The 19,825-nt window shown below is 35.5% G+C and overlaps 1 protein-coding gene across 4 annotated transcripts in view; it reads left to right on the top strand.

Annotated features, from left to right (window-relative positions):
• The window catches only part of Atg1 (serine/threonine-protein kinase unc-51-like protein Atg1), a 279,303-nt gene that overhangs the window by 153,184 nt on the left and 106,294 nt on the right, over positions 1–19,825 (top strand). For 2 of the 4 annotated variants that reach the window (XM_085823741.1, XM_085823743.1), the window contains exon 4: positions 13,725–13,757. The exons of 1 other annotated variant lie outside the window; for it this stretch is intronic. In XM_085823741.1, the coding sequence (XP_085679867.1) occupies positions 13,725–13,757 (33 nt within the window). Of the gene's footprint in view, positions 1–8,931; positions 9,254–13,724; positions 13,758–19,825 lie in introns of those variants that run through there. One more of the 4 variants, XM_085823744.1, reaches the window with a different exon arrangement.

Raw genomic sequence — 19,825 nt, forward strand, 5'->3', positions numbered from 1 at the left:
GCGGTTGTAAGAGCGCGTGCACCAGTGGCCCTTTTCCAAGTTGAAGACGAGACAATCCTGAAGACCCATTTGACACCATTTAATGAACTGTTTGACCCAATTCAGTCGATTTACTTACTGGTTAAAATTAAATTTTCTCATAATGTAATTCAAATTTCTTATTTATGTACAAGACAGTTGCAAACTATAATTTAGGTTTAAATCCGAATAAAGCGCAATTTTTGAATTGATGTTACTTTTGTCAGCCCTGTAATTCTTAACAGGTTAGTCCTAGGACAAAATTGCATAGGGCCATTTTTGTAGGAAATTTTGTCAGCTTCAATTTTGCATATAAAGTATTTTTGTATATGTGATAGTTCCGAGATATAAGCGAAAAACTGGGAGGGGGAAAAAAAGACCTTTAAACCCCTACCCCTCCTCGAACTCCCTTTCCACATTTTTACATACATTATTCCAAGCCTAAAGGAAGCGTATAAAACCATTTCCAAAGCTCTTATGATTTTTTGTACCCATTTGTCTAATTTGACTAGGCTAAAGAAAACAGCCAAATTATAGTTTAATTAGCTAGGTTACCCGAACCCTTCTTGAGGATGTTAATGGCAATATACTGAGCTAGCTGGAGCTAATCACTACCGTTTGGAAAGGAGATTTTTCCGGCATGGCATTGGGCAAGCCTTATATTCTTCCCTTTTATTCTCAAATAGTATTTATGATTCGTACTATTCCGCAAACACACCCAGGATGCTAAAATTAGTGTAGAGCAAAATTTTATTTATTTCAAAAACTAATTAAGGCCGGAAGCTGTGATCTCTTTAATTCTGCTTTAGGAGGCATCTATTAGTTAGGCTGCCGTTGTATTCTAAGAAGGGACGGACAAATTATATCCTTGTCTTCTCCGGAATTCGAACTCGGGTCCTTCGGCACGGCAGTCAAATCCACTTTCCCTCTGAGTGGCATAGAGAATTTCATAAAATTGAAGGCTTCTGATATGGAATGAAAATCCCTGAATTAACTTTTCATACAAATTAGGTGAAATTAATCCAAATTTTCACTGTAATCTTATAAAGTTTATACCTTTGGAAAAGCTTACAGACAGATTGTGACAAGGTATGAATTATAAAATTTGACTTCATTTCTATACTTCTCACTTTGTTATTAAAGTGATATGCTAAGGCAAAATCGCAAGGATTCAACGAATAAAACGTTGCAGTACTTTAATGGGTTAATATGTATTACTCTATATAATGAACTTTTTATTATGTGTAATAAATGTATTATTTCTATATTAAATAATGAAGGATCTGTATGTATGTGTGTTCCTCGCATTGTTGAAAAATGGTGGCACGTAGAGGCATCAGATTTTGAACACATGTAGTTGTTTCCGAGTATGTGCACCACAAGCCCGAATTTTGAATTTCGAACTTGTTTTTTACTTATTACATATTTAGGCGAATTTATTGAAATTGTGATTAAAAACCCAACGATTTAAAAGCTTTGTGTTGTAGGGTTTTACTTATTTTTACTAATAGTTATTTTAATTTGTGAGACTTTCCTAATTTCTCTTATTCCCGTCGCGTTTTCTCGCCTGAATGTAAATTAATTAAGGTGAAAGAGAGTATTTGAACTCTTAGAGCGAAAAGTTTAGACAGAGCGTGATTTCGCTATTGTGAGCGCTCGTTGCTATTTTCTTACAGCTGTAAAGTAATAATATCGGCTTACTTGTCGCCGAGTTATTATTCTACCGGTGTATGGTTCTAAGTCAACCTGTTACCTTAAATTGAATTGTATAGCTCGTAGTACTATTTGTCTTTAAATTTAGTATTATACATTATCTTTTAAGTTTACACCGCAAGTAGTCGTGTTTGTAAACTAAGTTCATGCCGGTTGTAAATTACCGTGTTTACTCGCGTAATAGTCGCAGATTTTTTTTTTTTTTTGTAATTTTTCATTGTGAAAGTCTAGGTGCGACTATTATGCGGAGAAATATACAACACAATATTGTACACTTTTGACGATTTTTTCTGCTTCAAAACTGAAGTACGACGAGAAGTGAGCACGGTATATTGTGTTCAGTGAAAGGGCTTTTTACACCCTTCCCCTTGTTGTGTTCATCTTCAAGTCTGTGCGAGAATTCGCAAAGATCAACACTTAGGTAGCTCTAGTTACACTTTATGATAACTAAACGAACTAGATCTTACAGTGTTGCCACTCTACAATTCAAATTTAATTAGAAAAACTTCACGATTTTAAAGAAATGTGTAGTCACGCGAAAAAAAAAAAGAAGAAATATGGAGAAGTTTAAAAGTTGTTGCAGCATGTTTGTCTTTCGAATTTAACCAGTGAATTTAGCAATTTAAAAAGAAATTTGTTGCCACTGCCTGAATTAAAACATTTTCATCTTTCACAGACTATTATCTTCAAGCAAAGCGTAAGATTTTTTCAGATTCAACTTGTAATTAATTAACAAACTAAGCGTTTTAAAACAATAAACAAAGATCAATTTTAGTTATTATTAATTACTACCGTGACCCGTAAAATAATGCTAGCTGGACTCATTAAAATCATTATATATTTTTTCATTAATTATAATTATTATTTTTGGCGCCTGGCCGCCCAGCGACTTGTGTACAGAAAAGGAAAAGCTCTGGATTGGTTTGATTTATATATTATGGACAAACCCACGAAGCTTATCTGCCTGGGGGAATGGATGCCTTCAGGGAGAGTGTTATGTTTGAGGAAAGTCACAAAAACTCTCATGAAACCAGCCGGTACGCCGGGTTTCACGACTTTTTTGTAAATGTTTTACACTGGCAATTTTTGATATCATTCCAACGCCATTTATGGTTTTTCATTTATGGTGCGCTGATCAGTTTACGCAGGAAAAAGGTCAGTGTTGCCTTTCGAAAACTTCAAAAATTTTTTTCTGTAACCATGAGAGAGAGCCCTATTTTGTTTTAAATCATTGCAATCTCGAGCGCTTACCCTCAGATAACTATATCTGAAATTTTATTCCGATTGGTTGAGCGAGTAGTTCTAAGTTCCTCTTTTGCCGTGCCGGCTGTCATCAAGTGATTGCACGAAGGGCGCAGAAGATAGACTGTGTCCGAACCGTATGTCCAAGAGGGCAGGAGCTGATGGTGAAAGGGGCGTGACAGCTTGTCACATGAGCTGTAAGCAGATATATTGGTTGCCGGATTCCCAGGGAAATTCTTCTGAAATAACATATTTACAAAATTCAAAGCAAGTAACAAACAAATAATAATTCAAATAGGCACAATTGACATTATTGTGTGCTATTTACAACTATACAAAAGCCAAAGTTCAACAGGAAAGTTAACAAGACATAATGATAGATAGTCCGTAGGTCACGTGGGTGGTCACCCACCCAAGTGAAGACTCAGACGTATGCTGCTTGAGTTTTGTAACTTCGCAGAAAAGTTACAAAAGTAAAGTAATCTAAGTTGGAAAGTCGTGATTTTTCTTTAATAAATATGCAGCGTAGGGACGTAGAAATCTGTCCTCATCTAAAATCTCATAATTGAACTGTTCAAAGTCTTTGAAGATAATCGCAGTTAACTGTTCCGTCGAAGAATTTGGTATTAATTTTTTGGATGAATTTTTCTAGAGGATCAATTTTCAAATCATTTATACAACACTTAACTCTGAACAAAATAATGTGCATTCGTCATGATTCTGAGGAATTAGTTTTGCACTGTCTGACGCTTTTGTATGTCCTTTGTTGTTGCAGCGGCCCAAGCAGGTGCAACGTATGTCATTATCGGTCGTACTGTTGAAAGATGTATTAGTCTCTTTTTCTGGAGGTTCAGTTTGGAGTGCTTCCCAATGACTGGATAGATGCATTTAATAACTCTGAATGCTTTGTTTCGGACGTTTTGGATATAAGTATTCCAAGTTAGCCGGCTGTTAATTGTGACACCAAGGTATTTAGCTTTACTGACGATCGGCACAGGTTCGTTAAAAAAGTACAAGTCCTTCTTTGGGGGAAGGAGCATTTCTCTTTTTCTTTTTCACAATAAGCTGCGATTTTTGTGCGTTAATTCGCACTTTCCAGCGCTTGCACCAATCTTCAATGAAAGAAACATTGTCTTGCAGTTTTTTGATTGCATGATTAATATTTGCTGACCTAACTGCAAGAGCAGTGTCGTTAGCATAGCATGTTAGAATTGCACTATTATTGTAGTGGATTTTCGGGAAGTCAGCAACATAATATAAATAAAGAATCGGCCTAAGGACAGAACCCTGTGGAATACCGCTTTGCATATATCTCATGGTGGAGAGCGTATTCCTTACAGAGATTGTAAAAGTTCTGCTGGAAATAAATGAAAGAAGTACAAGGATCATTTCTCTTTCAAAATTTTGATCGATCAGCCTGGAAATTAGTCTCTCATGCCAGACGCGGTCGAAAGCTTTCGTCACATCTAACATGAGAATGGCTGTATTTTAAAAAAAGGGCTTTTTTTGGCTTATTACGTGCTCCGCCCTTAGGCACTACACGGAAAGGGAGGGATGCCCCGTGGAGATCTTTTTAAGGAAAACTGGCTCGTATCCATGTTACACATGGGGAAAACCACGAAAACGCCCATGCAGCGAGCCCGTTCGCCGGGAATCGAACCTCGGACCGAACTACCATTGTTCAGCGGCTTTTACCGCTCGGCCGCTGGTCGGCTTAAAATAGTGTTTGGCCCACAAATTCAGTGATTCTCACTAATTGCTTTGTTGTAGATAGCTGCTCACGGAAACCAAATTACTCTGGCAGAAGTTCTCTAAGGTGAGATTTCATCCTCGCTAGTAAAATTCGTTAATATATTTTAGCAAATCCAGGCAGTAGGCTAATGGGTCGAAATCCATCTGGTTGCGTATGATCTTTTCCGGGCTTGGGGATTATGATAATTTTTGCAACCTTCCACTGTTGAGGAAAGTACAAATTCGCCATAGAGGCATTAAGGATGGACGTGGGGGCCTTTTTAGTCCTCAATTGTTTGATAGTAGTCATGATTTCCGAAGGAGTAATTAATTTTATTAAATTGTTGGCAGTGTGGGAGTTTAACCAATCTCTCATTTTGAACAGTGTTTTTCTTTTCAAATTCAGTATCCACTGGCCAATTATTTGGCGACAATTGTTCCTCCAAATGTGAAGCAAATACAGCCGCTTTTTCGCGATTGGAAGTAGCAATATTGTGCTTAAAGTGCAAGGGACGATTACTATCGTACGTAGTTTTTAATTTTTTGATAAAGTTCCAAAATGTTCCGTCCTCTGTATCTAAATTAAGCGTTTTCTCTTGCCACAAATCCTCTTTATGTTGCTTGATTAATTTTTGTATTTCTTTGCTGAGTTGGTTAATCTCACGTTTGATTGCAGGAGACCAAGTCAGGTGTCTTTTCCTAAGCCTATTCCGTTTCTCATTAAGCTAGCGAATGGGAGTTGGCAGTTTATATAGTTTTTCTCTTTCAGTGATTACTTCACTAGCCTCAGTAGTAGCATTTTTAATTTTATTAGTTAAAGTTGAGATTTTTCTCTATATCAGTCACTGTCTTTAAGTTACTTTGGGTGAAAGTCCAATCTTTCGTTCTCTCAAATAGCTGCCAGTCAGTGTAAGTTCTAGTCTTGCTAGTAGAGGCTTTGTTAATTCCAAGAGTTGCTATGGCAGGTAGGTGGTCAGAATTTAATTCATGAACCACGTCTAATGCAGTTGGAATGGGAGCCGTTGAAAGAACAATATCAAGAATGTTCGATCTCTCAAGTCGATCCGGTCTGTACGTATACTCGCTAGGAGCATGTAAGACCTCAGGGTGGCTTATGACATAATCATGTAAAACTCTTCCATTAGCATTACCCCTTGTCAGGTATCTTTTCCCTAGAGGAAGTATAGCATTTAATTCGGTTCAGAATGACATGTTGTTTAAAAATATATTGTTTTCACATACTTAGGACTCTGAAGTGTTGTAGAAAAAGAAAATATATACATATGTATATTTACGACGTAATTACAAAATATTTACATCCGAACGCGTCAAATCCCATAGAACTCAATGGTAAATGACTCAATGTTTTGGTCGCCACGTAGGGATCGCCGGTGCTTCAGAGCAGGGTACGGAAGAAACTTGTTTAGGGCGACTCCATCTTACTTCCTACTTCCATGGTTACAGTGATATGGCATTGCATATGTAATTAATTGGTGAACCACTTACACAAAAGTGTAACGTTGCACAACAAAGCAAAGAGTTAAAATAATCAGAAAGAATGGGGATTAAGAATTCTATGTATTATTTGTTATTTAGAAGATTAATGCAGTGTCTTGATGCAGATTGCTGCAAAAGAGCCGCGTGCTTCTGCAAAGTTAAGTAAGTAGAGTATCGGGATAGTCATGTTTTAAAAGTGTATCTTTAAATGCATGTTGAAGGTTTTAATTTAGAGTTCTTGCAGGTTTCAGAAATGCAGGATAAATTGCCTCTTGATATAACAAATTGCTTCGAGGCTAGAATGAAATTTCTTCTTTTCATTCACTAGCATCAAATTCAGTGATATTTTGGTGCTCGTTAGAATAATGTAAAATGAATATTAATGAAGCGAATTATGAAATCTTGTTTTAGCAGCTGAGTAAATGGAAAATGAATAATATTTTTCAAATTTTTAAAAGCTAATTCGGAAGCAATTTTTTTTTCTGAAAATAAAAAGCCGTATGTAATTTTCGAAATTGTCATTTTTTTGTAAAGATTACCACTGCTTCATTGGTATGATGAAAATTTAAAGTTTAACTTATATTAAATTTATTATCCAAATATGATATATGGTAACAGAGAAGAGAGTATTTTTCAAGGATTAAAAATGTAAAGCTTAAGAAGGAAAACAATTTTTTTTTAGATTTTCTTTCTATTAAATTTTTGTCTGTAAATATTTCATTTTTACAATTTATTTGCAAGCACGTAGTTTTTATCTTGAGTATTCTAACTGCATCGTTTATTCATTTTATTTTTAAAAGCCGTCAAGTGCAAACTAGGAAGCTTTACTTTAGCTGATTTTGGGGTATTACACGCATAGAAAATTTAATATAACTATAAATGTTGCATTCTTTTTTTAACATCTCTTGTCATTTATTTTTAAAAGCATGTGTTGCAAAAAGAAAATAAAAATCTGATACGGGCGTCTCAGATTTTTAAATGAATAAGGCATTTAAATATTATAAAAAGTTTTCAATGCATACTACATATATAGTCAATATTATGTTTTTAGAATTATTATAAAGGAGAAAGCTGTTCTATGTAACATTAAATTCACAAGATACTGCAGTAGCTGAACTTCTCATGACGTCAAGATTACGTAAACCGGACGTGTCCTTCTCTTTGTTTAATTCCCCTTTAATTGTGTTGAGGGTCGTTCCACATAAGCATGTGCTCTTCATAGGTCACTGTCGTTTATATGAAGACAGACAGTTCTCGAATTCTTTTATATGTAGTTGTTTACGGGAAATCGTTTTAATTCTGGTTGTTGCACTTTGCTCTTGTTTACGGAGCGTTTATCGGGCAGGCATATCTACTTTTTTTTTTTTTTTTAATTCATTGGTGAATTTTTCTACATACAGTTTTCCACGTGCTGTTTAAATTTCAAAAACTCTTTAATTTTATTTATTTACTTGTTTATTTTATCTTTCTGTGTATTATAAAAAAATTGTAATATGCTTTTACTTGTTTTATCTTGTGTTGCTGTTCGAGATTCAATGAACACAGTACAATCATTTAATCTTGTTACTAGATATCGAAAGCAATGACAGTGATAATTGAAAGATATTTTATAAGAGATAAGGTACAAGAAAATGTACTCAATTTTCAACTTCTATTTCACTAATTTTGTAATGATTGCAAAAATACTTCACTTTACAACTCAACTCACAAGTTTGGCTTAAACTCAAATTGACAATTTGCCATCATACTTCTTACTTGAGTAAAAGACGAAACACGTTCGCATTTATTAATTATTGTTTATTAATTTTCAATTTAAAAGTTTCCATTTCTATATTTCATGATTCAAATTCAATTTGCTTTTAAAAATACTATTAGGAGATAATATACTCATATTACTTTAGTAAATAAATTATTGTTAGAAATACGATATTACAAAGATTTTACGATTTTAGTTATTTAAGCTCCACATATGCATTAGAACAGTGGTCTTAGCTGATTGTACTGTAATTAGTAATTGTACTCTGATACGGCGAAGAGCTGTACGAATATTTTTGTGGAAAGCTGCAGGACTGTGAAGTGTTTCTTTTGATAAAATAAAATTTATGAAGCTATTATCTATTCTGTAGGCAATTAATCTATTACAAACCCGTACGCATGCAACCAATATTATGACATCAGTTGCTATCAGAACTGTTATCCCAGACAATTTTCTTTCATTTTCATTTTCCAAACACAGTTTCATGTTATGCTAACGACTTGTAATAGCCTTCTTCCATTTCTTGTAATAGCCATATTTTCTTCATTCCGCAATAAACAAGGTTTGTTTTGAACAAAGTCGAATCCCGATTAGTTTGGAACAGACTATAATTTATTGTATTTTCTTGAAATTAAATAATTTAAAAAATAAATTCGCATTTGCTGACACCTTTAATAAAAGAGTGCGTGATAAATATAAATCGCTAGTCTAAGGAAAAGACGCACTGCGTAATTCATGTACAAAAGGGCCTTTTGAAATATATATACTCATAATAATAAAAGTGTTTTGAAGCTTTGGAAAAATTATGGTGTGTTTGTACCAGGTAACCTTAAGTGTATCGGAAACAAAGCGTAAAAATTGTTTATTATGAAATTTTCGTATATCTGTACTTTTTAAGAGAAAGGACGAAGTAAAATTACATCATCTTCACTTCCAACTTGTTTTTATGCCTTGCGCAGGTTTAAATTTGGAACTCTTCCTACTCAGTTGAATCCTCGCTAAATTTATTCGATACATCTTACGGCAAGCACACGCTATGTTGTTGCATCATTGTCTCGAACGCAAAATATTTTGTGTCGCAGTTTATTTGAGGAACTCGCGCATTACCTGACTCATTTACGCGCAGTTTGTGTTTAGAAAGTGACCTTGTGGCCGGAAACGTTATGACTGTAAACAATGCGTTTTCTGAACACTGTGAAGACGTGATATGTTTTCCGCTATCTCGTTTGCTCGCAGTGAGTTTTTATTCCTGGCTGTCAGATTCTTTCATTTTTGTTTACTAGTGACGATTCTCATGTAAGTAAATACCATAAAACTTTATCGTATTATTAAAAAAAAAAAAAAAAAAAAAAAAAATACATAATTCTTTCCTTTTAGCATGTGACTGTACCTCACTTCATTAAAATATTTTCCGATCCTTTTAAAAAACACTCTTAAGTAATAATATATTATTTATGTTAACGCAAGAGTTTCAGTGCAAAAGTGAGCTAAGCTGGGATATGTGAGAAAATTGTTTGTTCAAAAAACTTTTTCAGAAATTTTAAAAACTCAGTTAGCAGTAGTAAAGGAATAGAATAATTATGATCCATATGTGTAACACATTCTTCGATTCTTCAAAATATTAGTAATTTAATATATTGATGTTAGTTATTTTAAAATTTAATACTTAAAAGTACTCTTTGGTGCAGTTTTCTCAGTTTGCTTCTGAGGCTCGCATTTTGCGATTGCGAATAATTTAATATTTTGATGTTAGTTATTTTAAAATTTAATACTTAAAAGTACTTTTTGGTGCAGTTTTCTCACTTTGCTTCTGAGGCTCGCATTTTGCGATTGTTATGCTAAGGAAGTGAACGCCATCTATCACAACTGAGTGAATGAATGATAGTTTGTAATCAAATCTTTTGGGCGGTACGCTGTGCGTGCCTTCATAAGTATGAATTATTTATTTTATCTACCTTTTCGAGACCTTTCAAGCTCTTTATCTACATGTTTTTGTTATAATTTATGATGCTTTGCGCAAACTAAAGTTTTATTTTGAAAATGTTGAGTTGTTTTTATTTATTCACTCGTTTTTTTATTATCAATTTATTTGTAACTTTTCGTATCACATTGACTGTTTCGGTTTTGGGGAACACAAAACTAATACATCGCCCCGGGTTTAGAAATTTTCTGGGAATTTTTTTTTTTTTTTTTTTTTTGTTTTCAAAATATTCTGAATTTTAGAGAAGAATCAAATGTTGAATGAAAACCCAGAACCAATGAAAGGTTGATGAAATTTATTTTCCCAGAAAAGCAATTTACATTTCTGGTTTTCTTCCCACAAAAGGGCTCATACATTCATCAGTCATACATCACAGAGCAAAATCAGTAATTACCATTTCAAATTACTAAGAACATAAGGTAATGCGAGGCTCAAAAGTATAAACTTTCACAGCAACCCCTCAATACTTTAAATTTAAACTAAGCTAAACACGAATACGAAAGTAATACTTTACTGCTGGTCTATTGCGCGGAGCGCGATCTTACCAGCTCAGATGAAATTTGGGCCATTTAGGCGCTTGACGATATTCCATGAGAGGTGACAGCAGAATCCGGACACCCGGACGGCTTTCACAGACTATTCGATTGTAATTTGAGCCCCGCAACTGTCTAGGGAAACACGCTCTCTGCGCCCCTCGAAAACTGCATCGGGAGTGTATTGCATATTTGTATACTCCCGATACGATCTGGTCGTGAATTTCTTCTTAAAAGCTGAAGTTTGAATTGGTAGAAAGAAGAGAGTGGCCTGTGTCACGGTCAGTATGGATCCTAGACCGCCGGCTGCTCACGTGCAAATTAAAACTGGCCGCCCTTTTTTACAGAAATATGAGTAATAAGTTTGAAAATTATTTGGCCGCCCGCGTGCTGTGCTCCATCTTGCCCTCTGCTAGGATCAGCTCTGGTCACGGTGTTTTTTTTTTTTTTTTTTTTTCCTCCCTAGAAAGAAGGAGCTAAGAGCATGTTTGGAAAAGCAGGTGTCGCTTGTGTGATGGAAGGGACCAGTGTCGAAGTTTGAAGCTTAGTGATTGTTTCCTGTTTAATTCAGTGGTGTTTAGAGCTGTAAGGAGGTTGTGCTCTGCAGGTCACGTCATTGTGGGTAGCACTTATGTCACGAGTAGCCAGTGAGAAAATTTCTTCCTAAAGCAAGTCTTTGCAGCAGACAAATACAGTCATAAATTGAAAACTGAGATGCTCTCTCCGGTTTTAAACAGTTTTCCCTCGTCCGCCGAGAAATTTCCAGTACCTTTGATTTCTTGTAATTCCTGGAAAGCATACACAGTTACAGATACATAGGGATCCGACCAAAATGTTGCGAAACAGTCACCAAGTTTGGCAACTTTGGCGACTTCTGTCTAAATATGAAGACAAAATTAGTCGCCAAAGCCATTGCCAGCTTGGTGCGTTGGTGAGATACCCATCTACGTGAATGTTAGATTGACTAACCCCCTGTAATCTTATGTAAAATTATTACCAGATATTGTGACTTAACTCACTTTCCTGACAGTAACATCAGAACAAGCCCATGAATTTCATCGTGGCAAGGACAGCAAAATTGCGCCTGTCATTGGCAAGAGCCTTGAGCACCATACAAGTGACAAAACAACTTCGTTCAGTTCCGCCACCAATTTTAATGAAGAGCACCCTGAGTTGACGGGTCCGAGGGCCTCACACCACTCTCCCCCTCCCTTAATTTAAAATAAAAATTAAAACTTTTTTTAAGTTTTCAAAGAAAATTTTACAAATGGGACAAAACTTGAGAATAAAGAAATACAGCACAAACAACTCATTTATTAAATTTTTCTTCGGCACGTAAATTAAAATACATACATTTGTTTATAAATAATTATACATGTTTGTATTTCTTACTACAGCTTGACACTTAACGTTGTTTTGATTTTGATAAAAGTTTGAATAATCCTTGGAGAGAAATTATTCATTGAAATTCATTAAAATTCATTGCAAATTTTAGATGCTTATCAGTCAATCGAGTTCTTGTCTTATTAATTTTTAACTGTGAAGAAAAGCTGTTACTATAAATCTGTTCTCAAACAAAGCGGTTATTGTTAATGCAAAAATTCGTAACTAAGCCTATGTTTTTGACGAATAAAATCTGCATCTTCAAATCTTTGAATAAGATTTATATCATATTTTAAATTAATTAGCTCTATATAGATTTTTCTGGTGTGTTATTCATATTCTTTTTTAATGGTAGGTAGGTAGATATGGTGCGGAACACCCTCCTGGCAAGCCCAGGCTCGCCTTATGGCCTTACTAGACCGGCCACAAAGGAAGAATGCATTTTTAATGGTAATGAACAAAATGTAAACTCTTTTCAGATAACGAAAATCTTTTGATACTATATTTGCAACAAATACATACTTGAATTGTATTTGCAGGCCATATAAAATTTCTTCAGCGGCCGCAATCGTGCCGCTGGCCACTATTTTGAGACTACTGCCATACCGTACTAGATGATCTTATTTGTCATTTGGTCGATTCTGCTTATTATTTCTGATGTTTTATTAATTTCTGCGGTTCGTCGTTAATTTTTCCAAATTAATGGAATATACCAAAGTTAAGGAGAGTTATTGCTTCAAAAGAACAATTAGGGAAAAAAAATAAGTGTCTGTTCAAATATCTTTTACCTGCCTACGGGTAAGTAACTGCCAGAAATCAGTTCTAAATCATTTTTATATCAGTAGATTATTGTAGTTGATTATGAAATTTTATTTTTGATTGATTTATCTGCGATGCATTCTTGTCCTATGTTGTTTAACTTTTTGTGCTCCAAGTTGTTAGCGAAGAATTCGATCACGATTTAATGATAATAATAATACGATTAAACGATTTAAAATTTTTATGTACGTTATTTTTTATCGTAAAGTAAACAGATTTAATTCACCATAATTGCATTCTTTCTTTGGCCATGTGCTTGTATCTTGGAATGTGGCGTTATGCTATTTTATGTATGAAATTCAATAGTAATACTTAACAGATTAATAACATTTTTTGAAACAGTTATTGCAATGCAATCTGGTTAAACTTCTTACTTTTTATAACAAAAACTTTTGGTTTAATTTTCGGCTGATTGCTTTTCGTTAAGCAAGGAAGGTAACTAACTACCGCGTAGATAATTGAAAAATTTGTAAGGCAGATTTCATGTCGTAACATGAAATTTGAAATTTGCCTTACAAATTTTTCATTGACCAAATCAGATAATAATGCTGTAATTACTTCTGTATAAACAAGTATTTGTTTCTTTAATTATTCGCAGCTGTACTATTCTAATAATGAGAAGCCGTTAGAGTAGCCAGTGGCCGATTAATGAGCTTCCGCCATCGCGCCTGATTCTTCTCGATGCATGTTTTCTATGTATATATATATGTATTTATATTGATGTCAGTATTTTTAACACTTTAAAAAACTTTTACGAGGAGCAGTTTTTTAAAACTTTATTTTCATTATGATTAATTAAATAAGTCGTTATACTTTTTTAAATTTTAATTGAAATGGTTTTCAAAATTTCGAATATAGGCATAGTGGATTTTTTTTTTTAAAGTGCGTAGTTTCAGGACGATCATAAGGAAGTTCTAAAACCTGAGTCAGAAGCCTTCGCTGTAGTGAAATTTTGAGAGTATCTGAAGAACATACCTGGAGCTCAAAAACTTAGTTTTGTATTATATTAATTGGAATTTAAAATATATTCATTTTTTTTTTCCTGTTACAGGATTCGCCCAAGAATTTGTACATAGTAATTGAGGTAAGTACCACATTTTTTTTTTTTTTTTTTTTTTTTTTTTTGGTATTGTTACGTTTTTCATTCTTTTGCCACCAGTTGTTGCGTTGTTTTCTTCCTTCACGTTCGTACGGGGTTCATAGATTTGGAGTGAATAACGACGACACTTGATGAAGTATCGAAACACACTTTATTTAGCCAATATTAATCAGGACTGCTCCAATAACACTTTTTACAGTCGTCGAAGATCTACTCTAAACACGCTGGAAGAATCAGCGACACAGCCTTCACACTCAGGCAATAACGGTGGAGACAGCTTTACTGCAAAGCTCCCGACTCTGCTCGGTCGTTCTCGGAACTTCACGTACTCTCGAGACTCTCCACGCTACAACTCGACGACACACGAGCACAGCTCACGACTCTTCGGTTCAGTCGTTCCCGGAGCTCAACACGCTCTCTCGAACGATGCACAACACGCAATATACTACGAGACTGTTGCGGTGCAGTCGACGATCCAGTCGGCACTTGCTGCCCGGCTGTCAACTCAATCCACTCCGCAGGGACTGACTCGCTAGACGAGACACACACTCGATGAGAGACACACACTAACTGACTGCGGACCAGCAGGGTTTATATAGCTTTCGGCTTGTGTTCGAGAACATTCTGGTCTTAGTTAGTCGGTTAGAATTCGTTCCAGAAGGTTTCTCCATGCGTCCATGGCATGTCGCCAAATGGGCGATTTCTTGCCAAATGTGGCAACCCTGTCTTCCCTGCCATTCTATGGCAACCCTAAAACTGCTTTGCGGGGAAGCTATCTTATCGCTCCTTTACATTTCGTAACAGTATATAATTTGGAGCATATTAAAGTACTATGGCGAATTTATTCTGTAATCTGTTAATTAAATACTTAATTAAATTGTATAAGAAAAGTAATTCAACTTTAAAACTAAGTCAAAATCTACTGTTTGAAGAAAGAACACTTACGATATGTTTGTCAAAATGTATTAAACCTGTTTGTAAATTAATAGCTGGTGGTGCCTAATTTTTAACTTAAAGACTGCTGTTATATTTACAATTAATTCTTTGAGTTTCATATTTTGAATTAAATAAAATGTATAGCAAGTCGGACGCGGATCGAAAGTATTTTATCTGTTATCTAAGGTATCTGTATATGTCTAAGAATTCGTCTAATTTTTTTAACGATTACAAGACTTGTGAATAATGTGGAAACGAAAGCGTGTCTGATTTTTCAGGGAAGGAAAAAATCATGTTGATGAGATAGATCACTTTTGGAGAGCAGAAAATGCAAGCAGCATTGACGTGTTTATTTAAGTTTTAATGTTTGATAAAATATGTTCACGAAATTTCTTCACTTTGCTGTAAATAAGGTGTCTGCTGCTGAACAATAAATCCACTTCAATCCGGTTCTTTAAAAAATGTATCCGATCGCTACGCAGTAACTTGTACTATCAGCTGTCTTTAATCCCGGGAAGTGATAAGACAAGTAATGTGACTTCTATTTATGAACCTTTCATAGAAATTTAAATATACTTTTTTTATTATGCCATCAACGTGCCGTAGTTTAAAAATGCATGTGATGGCATGGGTCGATTGTTTCACTAAATAGTTTAATGCGAGTGTGTTCGAGGAGTACTAAAAGTATGTAAATTTTACTGGCAGAATGTATCATTCGGGAAATTACGAAGATTTCGCAATCACTCGTTTTAGAGTGCATAAAAAATTGCAATATTTTGAATAACTATCAGAAAAGCATAAAATGCTTTGCTGGATTACTGTTCGTAATATTCAAAATTTGGTAATGCCGTAACGTGGGAAAGGGGTTGGTTTGGTTTGGTTTTGGTTTATTGAGATTGCGGCAGAGCACACTAGGGCTATCTGCCTGAGAGAAGGGATGCCTTCGTGGAGGAATTTCTAAGGGGAACTGGCTCGTATACACGTTACACATGGGGAAAACCACGAAAACGCCCATGCAGCCAGCCCGTTCGCGGGATTCGAACCTCGGACCGAACTACCAGAGTTCAGCGACTTTACCGCTCGGCCGCTGGTGGGCCTTCTTGGGAAAACGGAGGACAGAAGAAAGGAAGAACGAATCTGTACAAGAAATAAGCCAATACCACTGCACCGGCCAGCAAAATTTATGCGCGGGAATTTTTTAGGATTTAGGGAGGTTACTTGGTAGCTGAATTTTGGAACTGCAGAGATCGCACAGGGCGGCCTAGCTTTGGCTATGCCGAGCGGTTAAAGACTACTAAGTACTGGCAGTTCGTCCCATGTTCGAATCCAGGCGAACGGGCTAGCGACATGGTTTTGTTTTTGTTATTTTCCCATGTATAACATGTATTCTCCATATCTAATGAGCCCTTTCTCTCAGAAAATCCTCCTCTTGGGCAGCTACCCTTTGTGATCTTTGCCATACCAAATAACCAACCAAGGACGAGGCCTTTATATATATATATATATATATATATTTCATCTCACATTATTTACGGAGTTGGTAACTGTGTCATATATTGTCAATCAAAAGTAAATTTCATGGTGATTCAAAATCACCTGGAAAAGTATGATAAACAGCTGATTAACAAGAATGACTAGCTGATGATAGAATTGTAGTAACAATGTCAAGCAAGCTGCACTTGTTTCGCATGTCATACTTCTCTTTAATTCGTATTCATAGCTAGTTTTCTTTCTGTCATATCAATTTGTGAAGTAATTGTTGGAATGAAAATTGTGTCATTTCTAAGATATTGAATGGCTTACTAAGAAACCGGGCGAAAAATATTTTTGTTGTGAGGAAATAATTGCTCTTAATGCTGATGCTTAGGTGATGGAAAAATATTGCATAGATAAAATAAAGGTGCTGAAAAGGAGAAAAGAAAACAAAAAGGTGAAAAAAAGTGTTTCTTTGTATATAATTACGTGCAGTTTCTTGATGGGCAACGTACGTCACATATGTTCCGTATTAATATATGTAAATTTGTAATAATATTAAACACGTTTTGTCTATTTACTACCTCAAGGAGCGTATAGTCTTCATTACCTGCAAATATTTCTTCCTCTTGATTCTTATTTTTTAGTCACATTTCATTAGTTCCATTTATCATACATAACTGTTTTTTTATTTTTCACTTGTATAACATTTTCTGCTTCTATGGATTGAGATTTGTCTCTTTGCCTCTATTTTCCTTTGAGTGAAACGAAAACGCGCTTTTCAGTGATGTTCTTGTTGCTATCCGGCCAGCGATGGACTGACTGAATGAAGGTCATTGTATGCTGCGCCGTTCGGACATCAAAGAACGTAGTTTGACCTTGGTGTAGGTTCACATTTGCGTGCGTGAACGGAGGAGCTCCTCGATAGGTGCTTTTTAAAAAAAAAAAAAAAAAAAAAAAATGAGTGCCCCAAACCGTTGAAGCTCAAGCCTTTTTGTTTTGTTACCTTAAGCATCAACGACGAGGATGACAAAAGCAGTTTTATTTTTGTCTCCTCTATTTCTGATCATCTTGCATGTCACATTTGCGTGCGTGAACGGAGGAGCTCCTCGATAGGTGCTTTTTTAAAAAAAAAATGAGTGCCCCAAACCGTTGAAGCTCAAGCCTTTTTGTTTTGTTACCTTAAGCATCAACGACGAGGATGACAAAAGCAGTTTTATTTTTGTCTCCTCTATTTCTGATCATCTTGCATGTCACATTTGCGTGCGTGAACGGAGGAGCTCCTCGATAGGTGCTTTTTTAAAAAAAAAATGAGTGCCCCAAACCGTTGAAGCTCAAGCCTTTTTGTTTTGTTACCTTAAGCATCAACGACGAGGATGACAAAAGCAGTTTTATTTTTGTCTCCTCTATTTCTGATCATCTTGCACGAATCTGTAATATCCAGCTGTTTGCAAGAATAATTATGAAATTAGTTTATACTAAATCATTTCCAATCGTAATATCTCGTGTTGGTTTGTGCTGCTAAGTTGAAAGTTCGTGATTAAATTACGTAATGGAAAAGTATAGTGTGACACGGTCGTTGGTAACTTGCCTGTCTGGGCCGACTGTTAAACAAGTGACTGTAGTAAAAAATTAAATCATAACCTTTTGGGACTCTTTATATATTTTCTAAAATATCATCTTGCATTTCTAAATTAGTCTGACCTTATCGCCAAATTAGGTACGACATAATTCTGTGAAATAATGGATGGGGGTTTTAAATTTGCAATACAGAAATTTTGAAAAGAAAATTTTACTATTGAACGTATTATATTTTTCTAAAGTTGTCATTCATCCCTTAACCCTGTTATTACACTCGCCTTAGTTAGATACAAGAATGCGCATGGAATTGTATGACTCTTCAATGATCTCTCACCCCCTTTTATGTTTTTTAAATTAAATAGATTTTTATGGTGTTTTAACTCATAAGAATAAAAAGAAAAGTTTGTTAGAAATGATTAAGTCATAAGATTATGGCTAAGCCAACAGGCTGTCTTAGCGCATGGCTTCGCTGAACACTTACCCGGGGGCTCCACGAGCATAGGGACCCTATGTTAATCTGTTCATATTTCATTTACATTTCATTCCTGTTAGTTTGTTGAAGCTGCAGCACACAAATTTGCCTGAGGGCCTGTAAAGACGGCACTGTAAGCGGATACCATTTTTCCCATGTTGGCATTCTCATAAGATAATTTGTGAATTTCACAGAAAAGTGGTGCTTGTTGTAATGTTTATTGCATCATTAACAATTATTGTGGGATGCCGTTGATGGATGAATTATTCCTTGATATTTGTCGGTGTAAATATTCGTACCTGGCTGTAGTATTCCCAACATTTTGTCGAAGTCGATGGAAAGAAAGCTGTGGTACTTTTTGAATTATTCAAATTTCCCGGTAATTTCAATATAGTAGGTTCTAACTAAAGCTGTTTCATTTGATTCTAGTATCTTTTTCAAATGTCTCGTGTTCTCATTCATTCCCGAGAGAAATTATTAGTTTCAAGTATGCAATCAAGTGCTGTCTTAGTCGTAACCTTATCTATCCTCTCATAATTTCATTTCTTTACCAGAGACTGCGTTTATCTGTCAGCATTTCCTTCAAGATGGCTATTTTCCGGTGGCTCCTGCAGTATGCAGATCAAAGATAGATTAACAATTAAGCAAAATAAGAACATGCGTGTTTAAGTACTTAAGAGGATATCATAAAAAGTTCCCATTATCGTTTTTCATCATGGAGTATATGGTGCAATTAAACCAAACCGAGTGAGAAGGAATGGGGGAAAGGCTTAAATAAATGTGGGGGCACCAAAATCTTTTAGTCTTTTAGAAGGTCTTAATCCGGCCTTGATGCTGATAAACTCTTTAAGTCACGCAGCAGCTTGAACAGCGGCGCACTCTCACTGAGATACCCATCCTATTTTTAAACACACTAAACCCATTCTCTTAAGCCCGTTGACATTAGCAGATTGAAAGTTATAACTGTTAACTCTGTTCTCGATTGCATAAAAACAGGGAATTCTCATGTCCCATCATCCGAACGATTTTAGAACAATGCCCTGTCATAAAGGTGCCCGCACTTTTATGCAGTTCGGTTACTATCGCCAGGATAAAAAATTTCAAATGGCCATCTCGTCATCTTGATGAAAGTTGCATTCTTTGTGATATGAGCTCAACTTACAAAGGTAACCATGTACTTTTGTGTCTTTACGTCGGGGCACATTTCTGTCTTGACGAAGAATGAACAATTTATAAAAAGGTGACCTTTTCAAAGTGACAACGCCGGTCAGACCAGCTTCATCCGCCTCTACAATTTATAATCTCCTAAAAAATATACACTAATCGATGCCTCTGCGCATCCAGTATATATCAACTGCTGAGATCTGCCTGAGCACATACTAATTAAGAATAAACGCAAAAATCGTCTTAGTAAATCATATCAAAGGTTTTGAAATCCTCTAAAAAGGTATCCACATGTTGCCATTAAAGAATTTTAAAATTTAGTTCAAGAGCACAGAATTGGCTCCTAGAATCTACAACCAGAAAATTTAAACTGCCGAGACAACTCTGTGTGAAAGTTGGCAGTGTATTTGCGTTTAATGCAGACGGC

This window comes from Stegodyphus dumicola, chromosome 9 (genome assembly GCF_044657685.1).
Source record: "Stegodyphus dumicola isolate Sdum_Otavi_A_Nest chromosome 9, ASM4465768v1".
Classification (NCBI taxonomy): domain Eukaryota; kingdom Metazoa; phylum Arthropoda; class Arachnida; order Araneae; family Eresidae; genus Stegodyphus; species Stegodyphus dumicola.